The sequence below is a fragment of the Entelurus aequoreus genome, linkage group LG14 (assembly GCF_033978785.1).
Source record: "Entelurus aequoreus isolate RoL-2023_Sb linkage group LG14, RoL_Eaeq_v1.1, whole genome shotgun sequence".
Taxonomy (NCBI): domain Eukaryota; kingdom Metazoa; phylum Chordata; class Actinopteri; order Syngnathiformes; family Syngnathidae; genus Entelurus; species Entelurus aequoreus.
Window position 1 is genome coordinate 38,945,632 of NC_084744.1, and position 21,959 is coordinate 38,967,590.

Below are 21,959 nucleotides of genomic sequence, written 5' to 3' on the forward strand. Positions count from 1 at the left end.
CCAGAGCCTGGCCCACCGTGCCGCCCACAAGGGCCAGCAGCAGGCCGCAGACAGACGCACCCGGCAGAGGACAAGGCACGAGAAAAACAGGGGGAAGCCAGACCCCAAGCCAGCGAGAGACCACACCCCACACGGACAGAAAGGCGGGACGCCCCGCCCGAGGGGCCCGGAGACCCCCCGCAACCGGACGGGAAGACCGCCCCCGCCCCACCGGCAACAGGGCCCCCACGAGCCCCCCCCCCCCCACCCCCGGAGAGCGCGGCGAGGCCAGCCCACGGCCACCCCACCCAAGCCGGCCGCCACAGGACCACCCAGCACGGGGCCACAGGAACCACCCACCCCACCCGCAGGGACCCCAACGATGGAGATGGAACAACCAGCAACCTCCCCGCCGAGTCCCCCCCCCTGAGGTAGGGGAATAAATAAATAAAATAAATAAATACATAATAATAATAATAATAATAATATTAATAAAATATATTTTTTTTAAAAAGGGGGGGGAAAATAAATAAATAAATAATTAAATCTATTTATAAAAAAATAAAAAATAAAAATAAATAAAAAAAGAATTAAAAGAAGATCACAGACATGCTGACACACAAGGTCGCTACCCCAACAACTGGCCGACTCGCAGCACCTCGGAATACCCTGCAGCACCAAGCCACCACAGTAGACGCAGGGACCAGACCCAGCAGGCCCCAACCAAGACGGGCACCCGGAAGGGATGGACGGCGGGACCCAGGAGCTCCAGACACGCAGTCCGGATGCAGTAGCCTGAGGCGCCGACCCCCACCCGACAGGCAGGCCCAGAATGTACCCCCAGTAATATACATACATATATATATATACATACACATAAACATACACATGTACACATACACACACATACACATGCATACACATACACATATATATACATACATACATACATACATACATACACACACACACATACACATACATATACACAGTTTGTCAGCCCCGACAACCACCACGCGCGCGCGCTGCCACCAGTCACAACATCAGCCACCCCCCTGCACCAGACCCAGCAGCCACGGGCGCCCACACCACAAACAAACGGCAGCAGAAACAGCAGCCACAACACCCACAGACAGCCAGCACCACCCAATCAAATCAAAGCGATCAAAAAAAAAACCGCGACCGGCAACCACACGCCAACAGGATCACAGATACCAGCCAGCGCCAGCCCGCCAGCAAGCCCAAACGCCAACACGCAAACAAAAGACCCCACCACCCCAACCCAAACCCGCACAAACACACCACCGCCCAAACAACCGAGACACAGTATCCAGACCAGACACGGGCGCCGCGTTGTGGTACTTTAGGCTTCATAATGCGCCACACATTTTCAATGGGAGACAGGTCTGGACTACAGGCAGGCCAGTCTAGTACCCGCACTCTTTTATTATGAAGCCACGTTGATGTAACACGTGGCTTGGCATTGTCTTGCTGAAATAAGCAGGGGCGTCCATGATAACGTTGCTTGGATGGCAACATATGTTGCTCCAAAACCTGTATGTACCTTTCAGCATTAATGGCGCCTTCACAGATGTGTAAGTTACCCATGTCTTGGGCACTAATACACCCCCATACCATCACAGATGCTGGCTTTTCAACTTTGCGCCTATAACAATCCAGATGTTTTTTTTACTCTTTGGTCCGGAGGACACGACGTCCAGTTTCCAAAAATAATTTGAAATGTGGACTCGTCAGACCACAGAACACTTTTCCACTTTGTATCAGTCCATTTTAGATGAGCTCAGGCCCAGCGAAGCCGACTGCATTTCTGGGTGTTGTTGATAAACGGTTTTTGTCTTGCATAGGAGAGTTTTAACTTGCACTTACAGATGTAGCGACCAACTGTAGTTACTGACAGTGGGTTTCTGAAGTGTTCCTGAGCCCATGTGGTGATATCCTTTACACACTGATGTCGCTTGTTGATGCAGTACAGCCTGAGGGATCGAAGGTCACGGGCTTAGCTGCTTACGTGCAGTGATTTCTCCAGATTCTCTGAACCCTTTGATGATATTACGGAGCGTAGATGGTGAAATCCCTAAATTCCTTGCAATAGCTGGTTGAGAAAGGTTTTTCTTAAAGTGTTCAACAATTTGCTCACGCATTTGTTGACAAAGTGGTGACCCTCGCCCCATCCTTGTTTGTGAATGACTGAGCATTTCATGGAATCTACTTTTATACCCAATCATGGCACCCACCTGTTCCCAATTTGCCTGTTCACCTGTGGGATGTTCCAAATAAGTGTTTGATGAGCATTCCTCAACTTTATCAGTATTTATTGCCACCTTTCCCAACTTCTTTGTCACGTGTTGCTGGCATCAAATTCTAAAGTTAATGATTATTTGCAACAAAAAATTTTTTTTTATCAGTTTGAACATCAAATATGTTGTCTTTGTAGCATATTCAACTGAATATGGGTTGAAAAGGATTTGCAAATCATTGTATTTCGTTTGTATTTACATCTAACACAATTTCCCAACTCATATGGAAACGGGGTTTGTAATATGTTTATGTGCTTTGCTATGAAGGTTTTTTCCCACTACAGACTGAGCCCCCTTAGGAGCCTAGTCTAGATTGTATTTTTTTACTCATCCTCCCCCAGCATTGACCCTTTTCCCATCTTTTACGGGCGCCTTGTTGCGACCCATCAGCGTTCCTGTTCTGTAACCCTGTACACTGTTTGTTTGTCTAATCTTGAACGGGTTTGTGCTGAAAACAAAGTTTTGTTGTACTTGTGCAATGACTATAAAGACCTACCTACCTTACCCTTGTTTTCCTCTGCCTTCAGTGCCTACCTCTTACAAGTCTGCCTGCCTGCGGAACACCTCCGTGCCAGCTGACGACTCCTCACCCTACTCCCTCGTTTCTTTAAATGAAAACCTTTGGACTTTGGTTCTGTCTTCTTGTCTGCTTTTGGGTACGCCAGTTTGTTAAATCATGACAGTTACTTCCCTAGACCTACTGTACACACAAACATGCGCGCACAGACAAACACACACACACACACACACACACACACACACACACACACACACACACACACACACACACACACACACACACACACACACACACACACACACCATTGTGTGTTGTCAGCTAATGATAGTAATTTGGTAACGTTTAATTAACTAGTGCTGGTTGATATTCTATCATTACAACAACATGACTACAAGTTGTAAGTTCCCTATGAGAATTATTGCATATTGTTCTGTGTGGCACTTTGAGACAAGAATAAGTTGATTGACATTCTAAAAGTCTTCCTTCACTTGTTATTTTTGCAGTTGTATGTATACACTGTGTGTGTGCAGGCGCTCCCGGCGTGTACACGTGTATGAGTGACAGCAATGAATGCCAGACTAATTTGTCAGGCCAACAAGCAATTCTTATTTAATATACTTACAAATTAGATACTTATTTTACATTTGTTGTTATATTTTTTGGTTTGAAAAATGTAACTTTGAGCAAGTTCCAAACAAAGCTGAGTCTTACTATTTGTTTTCTTTTTGGGCCGGTTCCCAGGCTTCCTTCAGTGTTTGAACAGGCTGTGTTTATACCATGCTTTCTCGCTGTGTGTTCGTTACACAATCTCTCCGAGGTTGCTAAGCTTCACTTATACGTACATTTTGCAATTAATCAGTCAACATGTTAGAAGTCTCAAGGTCGTCTCTCATTGAACTGCATTAAACAGATTAGTGCATCGTCCCATTTGTGGCCCTTGCCAGCTGTTTGTAGTTGCTAAGCACCTTGACTTATTACGTAAGAATCCAAGTGCTCTGGCTGTTAGCAAACTAAGTAGCCTGACCATTATTATTACTATTGTTCCATCCCTTTCTGTAAAATATAGTAAGATTTATTATATTAATATTTAGAGGTAACTTTTCATTACAAGACCTGAGGGTCATCTTCTCCATGTTTTTGCTTGACATTGTATATTTTAATTTTTTCTCTCTCTTTCTCTGTGTTTGTAAATGAAACAATTGAAATGGTAAAAGAACAGGGAGTTTTAATAATGATCCAAATGCAATTATATTTCCTGTTTTAGCAATAATTCTAGCATGCATGTGAATTTAGCTTCTCAGGTTAAAAAAATTAAGTTTGACATTTTTTTCCGATTTGCCACATATCTTCGGCACACCCTTTCATGCTATAGGAAAATTGCTGCTTTACATCCAAAAATACGACAATAATATTCATATTGGCAATTCATACGTCAAAACGGACAATTATTATCTTGGTAAAATGTTTTGATACAACAAAAAAAGTATATACTATATAATGTTATATAACATATATTATCTAGTATAATAAATGACATGTGCAGTTAAACCTATGACAGCAGTTCAGCAATGTAAACATGACCAAAGGATTGTTCAAATGATGATTGACTAAAGTTGAAGTTAAAGTTAAAGTACCAATGATTGTCACACGCACACACGAGGTGTGACGAAATTATTCTCTGCATTTGACCCATCACCCTTGATCACCCCCTGGAAGGTGAGGGGAGCAGTGAGCAGCAGCGGTGCCCGCGCCCGGGAATCATTTTTGGTGATTTAACCCCCAAATCCAACCCTTGATGCTGAGTGCCAAGTAGGGAGGTACAAATGACTTTACTGTAACAAAAATAGTTGTCAAACTTTGCTTCTAGCTGATAGGAGCTCCGGTTGTGACCAGCTTATAATAAGCGCCAGTCTTGGCCATCAGTTCTTCATGTGTGCCTTGTTCTATGACCACGCCGTGTGACATCACTGCGATGATGTCAGCGTTCTGAATGGTGGAGAGGCGATGAGCGATGACTATGCTTGTTCGACCTTTTCTCGCGTTATCCAGAGCAGACTGGACGATCTGTGGAAAATAAGTCATCATGTAGAGTTCTTTAATGAATCTGTACCTCAAAAAGTGTGTACGCTCCTCACATTTCAGCAACCATTTTAAGATCAAGTATAAGTTGTCAATACCACTTAAATAATTGAGTTAAAATGGTGTCACTTACAATCAGAAGCTTAGCGTTGAGTTGTTAGAGGTTGCTTCTTTCTGTCTGTGTTGACTAAACTACAAGCATTAATATAGCAAGTGTACAACACTAACATAACATCAGGAGCTTTGAGGATTTTATTTGTCCTGTCCAGCTACTCAGACAAATCATATACTTGTTGATGTAGATCAGGGGTGTCCAAAGTGTGGCCCGGGTGCCATTTGCGGCCCGCAGCTCGTTTTTAATTGATCAGCGACACCGGCAAAATACAATTTGTGCTTAGAAAAAATGGAACCAGACCAAATTCCCCCAAAATGGGACCTGAAAACCAAAATTGCTGTTAACCTGTGCGTCTTTTACATGGTGTTTGATGAACATATGTACTCATTTCTTGCAAGATATGGTAAGATTTAGAGTTTGCGAAAGCTAAATATTAATAATAGTAAGTATTGATAAAGACTAATTATAAGATGAATAATTGATTGAACTAAATTTTACTAGTTTTTTGTTACGTTTCGTTTTATGTAGTTGCAGAGACGGCAGGCGAGTGCAGAAAAGAATGGTAATGGTAAGATTTTGAGTGTGCTAAGCCTTATAATGTAATAATCATACTAATATTGATAAATAATTAAATAATGAGAATAATTGATTCAACTACTTTGTATCAGTTTTTGTTACGTTAGGCACTCCGGGGTGCAGAGACGGCAGGCAAGTGCAGAAAATAAGTCTTCTTTACCAGAGAAAGGCAGGTGCTCAAATGGAAAAGAGACGTATGAAGTGCAAAAGGTACAACGTTGGAGTACAAAGCAAAATAATCCAGTCCCCAAAAGCATCCTGATTGGCAACCAGGGACAGGTGACGGCGCCAGCGCTCAGCTAGCAAATGGAGGAAAAAAGGACGTGGAACAAAAAATAAGAGCGCTGGACAGGAAATCATGCAAAATAAAAAAAAACTAATAATAACTGGCATCTAAGAGGTTTTCGGGTCTTGAATGTACAAAAAAGCACAAAGTGGCCCCTAGAGCCTTCAACTTTTCTGTATGCGGCCCTTGCTGGAAAAAGTTTGGACACCCCTGATGTAGATGATCTATATCTGCTGTACACATTTACTTTAAACAATACTTCTCTTGTTGTCTTATTTGTATTTGACTTTATTACATTCATTTATTTTAATGTTTGGCCCAGCAGGAGGGGATAGAAAGAGAGAAAAAAGGAAGACAGAGGGGGAAATTGCAGGGACAAGAGGGGGATAAGACAGAGAGAAGACAACAACAAACACAACAATAACAATAAAAACAACAACAACAACAGAACGGCACCAGCAAATAGGATATGTACAAATATGTTAGTAAAAGTGATCGCAAAGAAGCAATTAGTGAAGAAAATATTAATAACACAGAAATGACAATGGACATTAATGCACAAAAATATAAATAGAAATATCACTATTAATAATGAATAATAACAATAATTAGCTCTATTATCAACAATACAGTTGTTTCAAATGCAACAATACATATACGCAATGATAACTTGAACTACAAAAGAAAGCAGATAAATGGAGGAGAAGAAATAGAAGCAAACTTAATTAACCTTGTAGATTGTTATAGTAAAACTAGGTGAAGCTTTGTCAGTGTGACGTATTTTACCCAGTTTCCCCTAGGGCAACAACGTTAATATATGTTTGATGAAACTTGATTATATGCATGAGTGTATGTATGCATATGTACTTGTAAGGACAGCTCCAGACTGGAGAAACTGATCAGGCGGGCCGGTTCTACGATCGGAATAAAACTGGACTCACTGGTGACGGTGGCAGAGAAGAGGACTGTGGAAAAACTAGTGAGCATCCTGGATGATGCCAGTCACCCTCTGCATACCGTTGTCAGTAGCCAGAGGAGCCTGTTCAGTGCTAGACTGCTTCATCCCAAGTGCAGGACTAATAGACGCAAAAACTCCTTTGTCCCACACGCCATTAGACTGTACAACTCCTCTCTGGGGGGGGGGGGTACTAGGATGACAGGGGATGCAAAACAATAACAGTGAAATACTTTTTTCATAACATGGTCACTACTGCCTAGTTTCTCTTGTTATATTCTTATTTTACTGTTATATTTTTATTCTCATCGTTGCTTTTTATTTTTATTCTATTGTAATATTTTTCTATTTTGTCTCCATTTATACCCCCATTATTTACTTTTTACTTTTTACAATTTTGTACACTGCTGCTGGAATTTAAATTTTCCTGAGGGAACTCTCCTGAAGGAATCAATAAAGTACTATCTATCTATCTATCTTGTATATGTACAGTATGTGTATATGTATGTTTGTACAGTGAATGTATATGTATAGTATGTGTATATGTATGTTTGTACAGTGGATGTACAGTATATGTACAGTATGTGTATATGTATGTTTGTACAGTGAATGTATATGTACAGTATGTGTATATGTATGTTTTTACAGTGGATGTACAGTATATGTACAGTATGTGTGTATGTATGTTTGTACAGTGAATGTATATGTACAGTATGTGTATATGTATGTTTGTACAGTGGATGTATATGTACAGGTATGTGTATATGTATGTTTGTACAGTATGTGGATATGTATGTATGTACAGTGAATGTATATGTACAGTATGTGTGTATGTATGTTTGTATGTACAGTGAATGTATATGTACAGTATGTGTATATGTATGTTTGTACAGTGAATGTATATGTACAGTATGTGTGTATGTATGTTTGTATGTACAGTGAATGTATATGTACAGTATGTGTATATGTATGTTTGTACAGTGAATGTATATGTACAGTATGTGTGTATGTATGTTTGTATGTACAGTGAATGTATATGTACAGTATGTGTATATGTATGTTTGTACAGTGAATGTATATGTACAGTATGTGTACATGCATGTTTGTACAGTGAATGTGTGTGGATGTACGGTATGTACCATGAGTGTGTATGTATGTACTGTATTTGTGTATGTATGTGGGTAAGTACCAATGTATGCGTACAGGAATGTAATAATGAATGAATATACTGTACGTATGTGTGTATATATTGTATTTTCTGGACCATAGGGCGCACCGGATTATAAGGCGCACTGCCGATGAGTGGGTCTATTCAGGTCTATTTTCATACAAAATGCGCACCAGATTATAAGGCGCATTAAAGGAGTCATATAGAGATGCCGATAAATGCTTTAAAATGAAATATGTTTTTTTTAATTATCGGTATCGGTTTTTAAAAAAAAAAAGTTTTTTTATTTTTTTTATTAAATCAACATAAAAAACACAAGATACACTCACAATTAGTGCACCAACCCAAAAAACCTCCCTCCCCCATTTACACTCATTCACACTCATTCACACAAAAGGGTTGTTTCTTTCTGTTATTAATATTTCTGGTGCCTACATTATATATCAATATATATCAATACAGTCTGCAAGGGATACAGTCCGTAAGCTAACATGATTGTGCGTGCTGCTGGTCCACTAATAGTACTAACCTTTAACAGTTAATTTTACTCATTTTCATTAATTACTAGTTTCTATGTAACTGTTTTTATATTGTTTTACTTTCTTTTTTATTCAAGAAAATGTTTTTAATTGATTTATCTTATTTTATTTCTATTAATTTTTTTTTAAAAAGGACCTTATCTTCACCATCCTTGGTTGTCCAAATTAGGCATAATAATGTGTTAATTTCACGACTGTATATATCGGTATCGGTTGATATCGGTATCGGTAATTAAGAGTTGGACAATATTGGAATATCGGCTATTGGCAAAAAAGCCATTATCGGACATCCCTAGAGTCATATTATTATGATTATTTTCTAAAAGTAAAAGACTTCCTTGTGGTCTACATAACATGTAATGGTGGTTCTTTGCTCAAAATGTTGCAAAAGTGATGTTTTACACATCATCTTCAAGTCACTTTCTGACAGTCTCTTCAGGATGCACCGTTTTGTGGGCGCTCTTATTTACGTGCTTCCACTTGGACAGCGTCATCTTTGTTGTAGCGTTGTAGCGTGCAAAGACGGGAGTCGAAGAAGTGTCAAAAGATGGAGCTAACTGTTTTAATGACATTCAGACTTTACTTCAATCAATAACGGAGCAGCATCTCCTCATCCGTGGCTCACTAGTGCAACAACAACGCCCGAAATGTGTCCCCACCAGAACTCTCTAACAACTAAAGTTCCTTGGGTTAATAATGTAAACTCACTACACCGGTATGTTTTAGTGCTTTCATGGTGAGTTTACTGACAGATATAAGTAAGAACTTTACACTACTTTATATTAGAAATGGCAACAGTGGAGGATGAATGTCACATAACAAGAAGATAGAGAAAAAGAAGAAGCTTATCGACTACGGACGTGCGCAAAATTTCAGGACTTATGCAGATCCCAAATAAACATCAGCAGGTACCAGAAGGTAAGAAAAGTTTGTTTGGCATACTATTGTGAAACAAAACGGCAGATAATGTCTGCTAATAGGTGCCATTTTGCGGCCAGTGACAGGAACCCCAGCAGCAGGTTCAAATACTTCATGTTTAACAAGCAAAGCTGGAAGGTGAAACATTGAAGTTGCAACAATAGAAGACAGAAAGTGAAGTGAAGATAGCAGAGGCTCGTGTGAGAGCAAACAACATATTTCATGTGGAGTCTGACAACACTCCTCTAAACATGGAATACCAACCCCCAGCTCCACCTTTGACCCCCCACACCTCTACAAGTTGCAATTGACTACAAGCAGGAAGTGTTGCGCCGTAGCCATACCGGGCTAGCAGAGAAATCACTTTTTTAACCCACAAAGAAGGAGAACAAAACGTTGATTAGGTGGCAGATACATATTTTCAAGAAGGATATTTCAAGAGAGACTACATCTTGTGAGACCATGTCGGCCAACCCAGGAAGCTAGCTCAGCTGTCCCAGCCATGAAAAGGGGAAAAGCCCGCCACTTCCACTAGAATCAAGCGACTACCAGCGGTACCACTGGCTTATACGGCGTCAAATGGGTGCTACAAATATTGTATTTCTTTATTTTTTCACGTTTACATGTTTTTTGCAATCTTAATTTTGACAGTACCACATAAGATATGTTTTTAATTGCTGATGTGAGTTTATTGATTTTTAAATGCACCAGAAAATAACCCGTTTTTTGTACACCGTTGATGTGTTTCAATGAGCAGTAGTGCATAAATGTGTTCTTGTATAGTATTTCTCCAGCAATGGTCATGTGGTGACATAAAGATGCTATTTTGGGAAGTCATCATTGAAGTCAGACGTCACTGAAGGCCTAGGTGGGAAACACACTGACATATGTGGTATATTTTATCCCTCAATTATTTGTACTTTTATTGGTTTCTGCACGCAAAACTATGATTATTTCCCCTAAAATGTGTTTTGTGTTAATATTTTTGGGTGACAGATTAGTTGGATGTGCAAATATGAATTTGCTTTGGTTTTACAAAGGATTTGGTCTTTGTTGACGTTTTGGAACAGAATAATCAAAGAAATTGTATCATAAAATGTTTGCTGAAATGTAAAGAGTGTACTCCCATTTGTGAGATAGTGTACACACAAGTAGTATACTGTACCTTCTCGCTCTCCGTATCCAGAGCAGAAGTGGCTTCATCTAGAAGCAGGATCTTGGGGTTCCTAACGATGGCCCTGGCGATGGCGATACGCTGCTTTTGTCCTCTTGACAGCTGGGAGCCTTGTGCACCCACCTGGGTCTCATATTTCTGTCAAATGTTGAAATGTATATAAACAGGGAGAATTTATCCTTGCATGACCCGAAATGACATCATGTACTGTATTCTGCATGCAGTATTAGCTCTAAAACATCCTATTCATCCATGCATGACCCGAAATAACATTATGTACTGTATTCTACATGCAGTATTAGCTTTAAAACATCCTATATTGCCATTTATAGCCTGTCAAGTCATTGTCCTATAAGCTAACAGGACATCCACAATATAAGTGATATTTTTTTATGACAGGGAAATAAAATTGTTATGAGTGTGCTCTGTTTTGCATCTTAAAAGTTTAATATATAGGGACACTTTTACATAGTGTTCCTTTAAAATGACAAATTGTTTTCTTCAAATTGTATTCTACATTGTTAAATGTTAGAGCATCAAATTTGTTTCAAAGTCTAAAGAGTTGTTTCTACATTAACATTAACATTAACGATGAGATTGGGAAGTTGCAGTTATTTGTTTCAGCGTGACATGACAATGAAGAAACATTTACGTTCATTTTAAATAAATCATACCATCATGAAAAAATAAACTCAATAATTAATTAAATCGTATAATATTTAATTAAAACAATAATTCAATCGTGAAATAATCAATCATGAGGGATGTGGTTATGGAATGCAAAATGGTGCAAAAGTAGATAAATAAATATACATTTGAATAATCATTAATTGTCATTAATTAATCAAATTATTAAGTATGTCATTAAATCATGAAAAATCATGAAACAATGAAATCAATAATTAAATCGTACAATAAGTCATTAAATTGTAAAATAAGGAATTTAATCAGGAAATAATGAAATCCATAATGAATTGAATAATTAACGAATTAAATGTTATTTTACATTTAACAAATTAGTAACACATTTATCTGTGTAATACCAATTATTATTAAACAATTACACATTCAAGTACTTATTCAAAAAATTATTTATTCAATTTGGCTCTCCATATGTGGGTCTGTTCTATGCTCTGATTGAAGCTGGGACTGCTGCGTGTGAGGAGGGGAGGACTCTTACTGCAGAGTTACATGTCAATAGAGCAGATGGAAAAGTCGCTAGATTTGTCGCTAGTAACTTTGGAAAGTCGCCAGATTTAGCGAGAAAGTCGCCATGTTGGCAACACTGGTCCACATTTGTAAAAGTACCATGCAATCATATTTGAGTCTTACAGTGTATACCTCCAGACCACTAGGGGCAGAGTAATGATTCTCTGTCCAATTTTCACCATTACCATAACACACACACACACACACACACACCCACACACACACACACACACACACACACACTTATATGTATATATACACACATATATATGTACATTATATATATGTACATTATATAGACATACATATATATACATATATATATGTACATTATATATATATACGTACATATATATACATCTATACATATACATATATATATACACATATATACAGTATATATATATATATATATATATATATATATATATATATATATATATATATATATATATATATATATATATATATATATATATATACATATACACATATACATACATAAATACATACATATATACATATATATATATATATACATATACACATGTATATATATATATATATATATATATATATATATATATATATATATATATATATATATATATATATATATATATATATATATATATACATGTATATATATGTATACATATATATACATACATGTATATATATACATATATACACATATATATATACACACATATATATATATATACATATACATATATACATATACATACATACATACATACATACATATATACATATATATATATATATACATATACACATGTATATATATACATATATATACACATGTATATATATATACATATATACACATATATATACATATATACACATATATATACATATATATATACATATATACACATGTATATATATATACATATATACACATACATATATATACATATATACTGTACACACATATATATATATATATATATATATATATATATATATATATATATATATATATATATATATATATATATATATATATATATTTATATATATATATATATATATATATATATATACACACTATATATATATATATATATATATATATATATATATATATATATATATATATATATATATATATATATATATATATATATATATATATATATATATATATATATATATATATATATATTTATATATATACTGTATACCGCCCCCCTGGGCCCTATTCGGACTTCATCAGTGAATTCTCAGAGTTTGTTGCTGATCTAGTGACGCACGCTGACAATATAATCATAATGGGGGACTTTAATATCTATATGAATACCCCATCGGACCCACCGTGCGTGGCGCTCCACACTATAATTGATGGCTGTGGTCTTACACAAATAATACATGAACCCATGCATCGCAACAGTAATACGATAGATCTAGTGCTTGTCAGGGGTGTCACCACCTCCAAAGTTCCGATACTCCCGTATACTAAAGTAATGTCCGATCATTACCTTATAAAATTCAAAGTTCTGACTCATTGTCAACAAACTAATAATAATAATAATAACTACTATAGCAGCCGCAACATTAATGCTACCACAACAACGACTCTTGCTGGCCTACTGCCTTCGGTAATGGCAGCAGGGGCGCTGCTAGGGATTTTGGGCCCCATGAAAAGAATCTTTTCAGGGCCCCCTGTATTATAATTTCATCATCATTAGGGGCCTCTCTGGGCCCCCCTCCATTATGGGCCCCTAGAATCCGTCTCCTTTACCTCCCCTTTTCGGCGCCCCTGAATGGCACCATTCCCAAATTATGTCGGATCTATTGATAACCTCACTAACAACCTGCGCGACACCATTGATAGTGAAGCACCGCTAAAGCTAAAAAGGGCCCCTAAAAGGCGTACCCCATGGTTTACAGAGGAAACTAAAGCCCAGAAATTATCATGTAGAAAGCTGGAACGCAAATGGCGTGCGACTAAACTTGAGGTTTTCCATCAAGCATGGAGTGATAGTTTAATAACTTATAAACAAATGCTTACCTTAGCTAAAGCTAAATATTACTCAAATCTCATCCACCTCAACAAAAATGATCCTAAATTTTTGTTTAGTACAGTAGCATCGCTAACCCAACAAGAGACTCCTCCCAGTAGCTCCACCCACTCGGCAGATGACTTTATGAATTTCTTTAATAAGAAAATTGAAGTCATTAGAAAGGAGATTAAAGACAATGCATCCCAGCTACAACTGGGTTCTATTAACACAGATACGACTGTATATACGACGGACACTGCCCTCCAAAATAGTTTCTCTCTCTTTGATAAAATAACATTAGAGGAATTGTTAAGATGTGTAAATGGGACAAAACAAACAACATTTTTACTTGACCCAATTCCTGGGAAACTTATCAAGGAGCTTTTTGTATTATTAGGTCCATCAGTGCTAAATATTATAAACTTATCACTTTCCTCTGGCACTGTTCCCCTAGCATTCAAAAAAGCTGTTATTCATCCTCTACTCAAAAGACCTAACCTCGATCCTGACCTCATGGTAAACTACCGGCCGGTGTCCCACCTTCCGTTTATCTCGAAAATCCTCGAAAAAATTGTTGCACAGCAGCTAAATGAACACTTAGCGTCTAACAATCTCTGTGAACCTTTTCAATCCGGTTTCAGGGCAAATCACTCTACGGAGACAGCCCTCGCAAAAATGACTAATGATATATTGCTAACGATGGATTCTGATGCGTCATCTATGTTGCTGCTTCTTGATCTTAGCGCCGCTTTCCATACCGTCGATCATAATATTTTATTAGAGCATATCAAAACGCGTATTGGGATGTCAGACTTAGCCTTGTCTTGGTTTAACTCTTATCTTACTGACAGGATGCAGTGCGTCTCCCATAACAATGTGACCTCGGACTATGTTAAGGTAACGTGCGGAGTCCCCCAGGGTTCGGTTCTTGGCCCTGCACTCTTTAGCATTTACATGCTGCCGCTAGGTGACATCATACGCAAATACGGTGTTAGCTTTCACTGTTATGCTGATGACACCCAACTCTACATGCCCCTAAAGCTGACCAACACGCCGGATTGTAGTCAGCTGGAGGCGTGTCTTAATGAAATGAAACAATGGATGTCCGCTAACTTTTTGCAACTCAACGCTAAGAAAACGGAAATACTGATTATCGGTCCTGCTCAACACCGACATCTATTTAATAATACCACCTTAACATTTGACAACCAAACAATTACACAAGGCGACTCGGTAAAGAATCTGGGTATTATCTTCGACCCAACTCTCTCGTTTGAGTCACACATTAAGAGTGTTACTAAAACGGCCTTCTTTCATCTCCGTAATATCGCAAAAATTTGTTCCATTTTGTCCACTCGCGACGCTGAGATCATTATTCATGCGTTCGTTACGTCTCGTCTCGATTACCGTAACGTTTTATTTTCGGGCCTCCCTATGTCTAGCATTAAAAGATTACAGTTGGTACAAAATGCGGCTGCTAGACTTTTGACAAGAACAAGAAAGTTTGATCATATTACGCCTATACTGGCTCACCTGCACTGGCTTCCTGTGCACTTAAGATGTGACTTTAAGGTTTTACTACTTACGTATAAAATACTACACGGTCTAGCTCCAGCCTATCTTGCTGACTGTATTGTACCATATGTCCCGGCAAGAAATCTGCGTTCAAAGAACTCCGGCTTATTAGTGATTCCCAGAGCCAAAAAAAAGTCTGCGGGCTATAGAGCGTTTTCTATTCGGGCTCCAGTACTATGGAATGCCCTCCCGGTAACAGTTAGAGATGCTACCTCAGTAGAAGCATTTAAGTCCCATCTTAAAACTAATTTGTATACTCTAGCCTTTAAATAGACCCCCCCTTTTTTAGACCGTTTTCTTTTCTCCTCTGCCCCCTCGCTGGGTTATTCCGGTTCTGGTGACCATGGATGAGATGCTGGCTGTCCAGAGCTGAGACCCGGGGTGGACCGCTCGCCTGTGCATCGGTTGGGGACGTCTCTGCGCTACTGACCTGTCTCCGCTCTGGATGGTCTCCTGCTGGCCCCACTATGGACTGGACTCTCACTGTTATGTTGGATCCACTAGGGACTGTACTTAGAGGGGGGGTTATCCACATATGCGATCCTCCCCAAGGTTTCTCATAGTCATTCACATCAACGTCCCTTGTGTGGGCTCTGTGCCGAGGATGTCGTTGTGGCTTGTGCAGCCCTTTGAGACTTTTGTGATTTAGGGCTATATAAATAAACATTGATTGATTGATTTATATATATATATATATATATATATATATATATATATATATATATATATATATATATATATGTGTGTGTGTGTGTGTGTGCGTAAAAAAAATTAAGATATATATATATATATGTGTGTGTGTGTGTGTGTGTGTGTGTGTGTGTGTGTGTGTGTGTGTGTGTGTGTGTGTGTGTGTGTGTGTGTGTGTGTGTGTGTGTGTGTGTGTAAAAAAAATTACGATATATATATATATATATATATATATATATATATATATATATATATATATATCGTACACATTTTTTACAATTGAGCACTGGTGTGCAAATCATCTTGGGATAGAGGAGGCTGCAAATAGTTGTTGCTAAATTTGAAGCCTTTGAATTAAAATCTATGGTGTGCTGAATATAAAAAAAAAACCTTACACTTTTTAGCTAGTATATTTAGAATTCATATAACAATAATTGTTGAATTTAAAAATAAATGTTAAATATGAATCTAATTATTTGTAAAATATAAATGTTGAATCTCAATAGAAATGTTGAATTTTAAATATAAATATTAAATATAAATGTAATGTTAAATCTAAATACAAATGTTAAATATACATGTGAAATATAAATGTATATTTTTATAATATTCATTCATTTAAAATCATAAAAAATTGTAAATTTCTTTTTTAAACCACCAAAATGTGAAATATAAATGTTAAATCTAAATCTATTAAACATTTAGATTTAGATTTAACATTTATATCTAACACTTTGTTGGACCAATGTTTGGATTTAGCATTTAGATTGAACAATTATATATAACATTTAGATTCAATATTTACATTTGACATTAATATTCAGCTTTTAATTTTGTAAAGAAAAAAAATAGCTAAATGTGAGGAAAGTGAGCTGAATATTCCAAATATATCAGTTTTAAAATGTGTGAACATTTGGCCCCTCACCACCCTCAAATGAGACAAGTGTGTGCTTACATCTGGCAGCGTCATCACAAAGTCATGAAGGTAGGCTTTCTTGGCCGCCTCAACCATCTCCTCCATGTTGACATGACGCCTGTTGTCCCCATACTGAATGTTCTGCGCTATGCTGCAGTCAAACAAGACGGGCTCCTGGGACACCATGCCAATCTGAGATCTCAGGAAGGGCACGTTGACGGAGCGAGACCCTCGGCCATCGATCAGCTGCAAACACAAGAGAACTAAAATGGCGTCGCTCACTTGCTAACCTAAACATTGCCAAGAATGCACGCACCACTCGCCCTTCATCCGGGTCGTAGAACCTCTCCAACAGTTGAACACTGGTGCTTTTCCCACAGCCACTGCTCCCCACAAAGGCCAAGGTCTGACCAGGCTTGACCGAGACCAGCAGACCCTTCAGTACGCACACATCCGGACGTGTCGGGTAGCTGAACGCACAGTTGGCAAACTTGATTTCACCCTTGAAGTTCTCCTAATGATGGCAAACAATGTAATTATATCCAACTGGAAGAATTCCCAACCACTGTGACGTGGCATATTAATGTGGTCTAAAAATATTTCTACAAATAATGTATATTTGTTAATCTTGTGTCAACCAAAAAACATACAGTGATATCTTTATAATCTTCTTTTCCTCATTGCTCCACAAATATTGTCTTTTTCTACATTAAAGTCAACATCAAAACTCAATCAAATTGAATAAATGTCATCCTTTCAGCCACTAGAACACATCCTTGCATGGTGTCAGGGAACTTCTAAGTCAGGGGTGTCAAACTCATTTTAGCTCAGGGGCCACATGGAGGAACATCTATTCCCAAGCGGGCCAGACTGGTAAAATCATGGCATCCATCCATCCATTTTCTACCGCTTGTCCCGTTTGGGGTCGCGGGGGGTGCTGGAGCCTATCTCAGTTGCATTCGGGCGGAAGGCGGGGTACACCCTGGACAAGTCACCACCTCCTCACAGGGCCAACACAGATAGACAGACAACATTCACACTCACATTCACACACAAGGGCCAATTTAGTGTTGACAATCAACCTATCCCCAGGCATGATAACTTAAAAATAAAGATAACTTCAGATTGTTTTTTTGTTTAATATTAGACCAATCACATTCTGAGAATGTACAAATCATATAGTTTTTTTTACACTTACATGTCGCAGTTAATTGTATAATATCTTCATTTGTTGTTAGTTATAGTTTCTGAATAAACGATGTGATAATGTTCATTAGTCATATAGGTGGAATTGAGTCTGGCGGAGTTTTAAAATGCTCCCATTGGTGTTAATTTGTAAGCCATCAGAAGATGAAATTAATGTAATTTACTCATTTTCCTCAACTGATGACTAACATCATGTGGTTTATTCTGTACATATGTAGCATCGTCTACAACAAAACTTGTGAATTTGGACTCATTACATTTATCACACGTGAAGTAAGAAGGGGATACATACTATTTCAGCATATTCAGACAATGTGTCCCCAGTCAAAAGTACAACAAAATGCACACATGATCAACTTCTATCCTATCACTAATAAGCAGCGTAAGCTGAGATAGGCTCCAGCCCCCCCCCCCCCCCCCCCCGAAAGGGACAAGCAGTAGAAAATGGATGGATGGAAGTAGCCAGTGTCCAAACACAGAAGTGTTGCCTCCATCCTAACATAGCTCCGCCCCCTCGGAAGTCATGTCTGTGGGAGGGGACACAAAGACTTGCTCTGGCGACATCCAGTGGACACATTTAGAAACAGCAGTTTCTTTCATTCAAAAATTTCAGCTCATTTTTATACTTAGCAAAGTCGTCTGGTGGGCCGGAGGAAAGGTGTTGATGGGCCGCACCTTGACACCGCCGTTCTAAGAGATACAGTCTTTGACGTCCTTGGCTGCATCACACTTCAAATGTCGCAACTTTATACATACTTTAATTTTCTTGAGGGAACTCTCCTGAAAAAATCAATAAAGTACTATCTATCTATCTACTCCAAAGTTGAAAAAATATATATATATTTTACATACTTTTTGCCTAATTAAGTGTTAAATCATGTCATACATTCTTATCAGGTGAATATTGTAATTATTGATCAAGGATCCGATTATTACATGGTGTTGGGGAAGGACATTATAAGCTTTGCTTCCTCCTGCTCCTTTTCGGACAAACAATGTGCTTATTTTTTTAATTCTCTTTTTTTGCTACATTTGTTTTTGTTTGTTTTTTTACAGACGACAATATTGTGCTGGATGTGCTATTTTTCTTCTTTATATTGTAAAGATTAAGAGTATTTTAGTTTGTTGTTTACGAAATAAATAAATAAAATAGATAAATAGATGAGTAAATAAATAAATACATAAATGTTTTATTTATGTCTTATATGTATTATAGTGCGGCGGCCTTATTTTCTGTTATTATGTTGTGGCGATGGATAAAGATATTCACATAGCGGGACTTCAGTTTTTAGGTTAACTTTCGTGATCCGCCCGTCTGGACATGAACGCCGCTAATAACAACAGGCGGCTAATCTTGGCACTGCCTTATCGTCACGGCGACAATCAAGTTGACCAACATTTGGCAGATTCACTTTTTGATGCACCTTATTCTCAACTCCTGCCTAATCATTAACACACTTGGTGAGCCTTTGACGCCAACAACGTCCAAAGACGAGACGCAAGACAGAACAGAGTGCTAACATCACTGCTGACAACACTGCTATCAGCAACTGCCTAGGGCAGGGGTCACCAACGCGGTGCCCGCGGGCACCAGGTAGCCCGTAAGGACCAGATGAGTAGCCCGCTGGCCTGTTCTAAAAATAGCTCAAATAGCAGCACTTACCAGTGAGCTGCCTCTATTTTTTAAATTTTATTTATTTACTAGCAAGCTGGTCTCGCTTTGCCCGACATTTTTAATTCTAAGAGAGACAAAACTCAAATAGAATTTGAAAATCCAAGAAAATATTTTAAAGACTTGGTCTTCACTTGTTTATATAAATTCATTAATTTTTTTACTTTGCTTCTTATAACTTTCAGAAAGACAATTTTAGAGAAAAAATACAACCTTAAAAATGATTTTAGGATTTTTAAACACATATACATTTTTACCTTTTAAATTCCTTCCTCTTCTTCCCTGACAATTTAAATCAATGTTCAAGTAAATTAATTTTTTTTATTGTAAAGAATAATAAATACATTTTAATTTAATTCTTCATTTTAGCTTCTGTTTTTTCGACGAAGAATATTTGTGAAATATTTCTTCAAACTTATTATGATTAAAATTCAAAAAAATTATTCTGGCAAATCTAGAAATCTGTAGAATCAAATTTAAATCTTATTTCAAAGTCTTTTGAATTTCTTTTAAAAAAAATTCTGGAAAATATAGAAGAAATAATTATTTGTCTTTGTTAGAAATATAGCTTGGTCCAATTTGTTATATATTCTAACAAAGTGAAGATCGAATTTTAACCTATTTAAAACATGTCATCAAAATTCTAAAATTAATCTTAATCAGGAAAAATTACTAATGATGTTCCATAAATTCTTTTTTTAATTTTTTCAAAAATATTTGAATTAGCCAGTTTTTCTCTTCTTTTTTTCGGTTTAATTTTGAATTTTAAAGAGTCGAAATTGAAGATAAACTATGTTTCAAAATTTAATTGTCATTTTTTTTGTGTTTTCTCCTCTTTTAAACCGTTCAATAAAGTGTAAATATCATTAATTATTAATAATAACATAGAGTTAAAGGTAAATTGAGCAAATTGGCTATTTCTGGCAATTTATTTAAGTGTGTATCAAACTGGTAGCCCTTCTCATTAATCAGTGCCCAAGAAGTAGCTCTTGGTTTCAAAAAGGTTGGTGACACCTGGTCTAGGGCTTCAATAATGTTTAAAAAACATATTTAGTAGGTCGACAACTGAAAATTAGATTAATTAATAATACCGTATTTTTCGGACTATAAGGCGCACTTAAAATCCTTTCATTTTCTCAATGCGGTGCGCCTAATGTACGGAATAATTTGGGTTGTGCTTACTGACCTCGAAGCTATTTTATTTAGTACATGGTGTAATGATAAGTGTGACCAGTAGATGGCAGTCACACATAAGAGATACGTGTAGACTGCAATATGACTCAAGTAAACAACACCAAAATGTTATGTTCCATTGAAAATATAGAACATTACACACAGCGCTCAAAAATCTATCAAAATGTTTTAGTAGGACTTTGGTAAGCTATGAAGCCACACCGCTTGATGGATTGTACTGTGCTTCAACATAGGAGTATTATTATGGTGTGTGTATAAGGTAAGACATATTATCTGGCGTTTTGTTTCACAATTTTAGGCAAAAGCAACTTTTCTTGCCTTCTGGTACCTCCTGATCTGTATTTGGGATCTGCATAAGTCCTGAAAAGTTGCGTGCCTCCGCCTTTGTAGTCCGTGTGGACACTGTAGTCGATAATCTTCTTCTTTTTGTCATGATCTGTGGTCTGGATTATGTTTTTGTTATTTTTTGTTAGTTTTTGGACTCTTTTAGTTCCTGTTTGCGCTCCCTTGTTTGTTTTAGTTTCCATGACGACTTATGATTTTCTCTTGCGTTCGGGTCACACCTGTCTCTAATCAAGAGAGACTATTTTTTAAGCCTGTTGTTGCCAGTTAGTTGGCCTGGCGACATTGTTCTTTTCATGCCATAGTTTATGCTTGTATTCATGCGATTGTTTGCTTCATGCCAGTTTTGTTTATTCATGCCACAGTTAGCAAGTTTTAGTTTTTCCCTGTCCATAGTTTACGCTAAGTGTTAGTTTTTGTTGTGCCTTCGCCTTGTTCGCCTTTTTTGTTGGTACCTATTTAAGAGTCATTATTAAATATGTTCCTACCTGCTAA

General features: G+C 37.4%; 1 protein-coding gene across 1 annotated transcript in view; it reads right to left on the bottom strand.

Annotated features, from left to right (window-relative positions):
* Positions 1-4,680: 4,680 nt before the first annotated feature.
* Positions 4,681-21,959, bottom strand: part of abcb11a (ATP-binding cassette, sub-family B (MDR/TAP), member 11a) — a 36,760-nt gene continuing 19,481 nt past the window's right edge. Inside the window, exons 24-27 of the mRNA XM_062068797.1 lie at positions 17,367-17,564; positions 17,090-17,296; positions 10,619-10,765; positions 4,681-4,881 (exon numbers count right to left, since the gene is read on the bottom strand). Of these exons, the coding sequence (XP_061924781.1) occupies positions 4,681-4,881; positions 10,619-10,765; positions 17,090-17,296; positions 17,367-17,564 (753 nt within the window). The remainder of the gene's footprint in view (positions 4,882-10,618; positions 10,766-17,089; positions 17,297-17,366; positions 17,565-21,959) is intronic.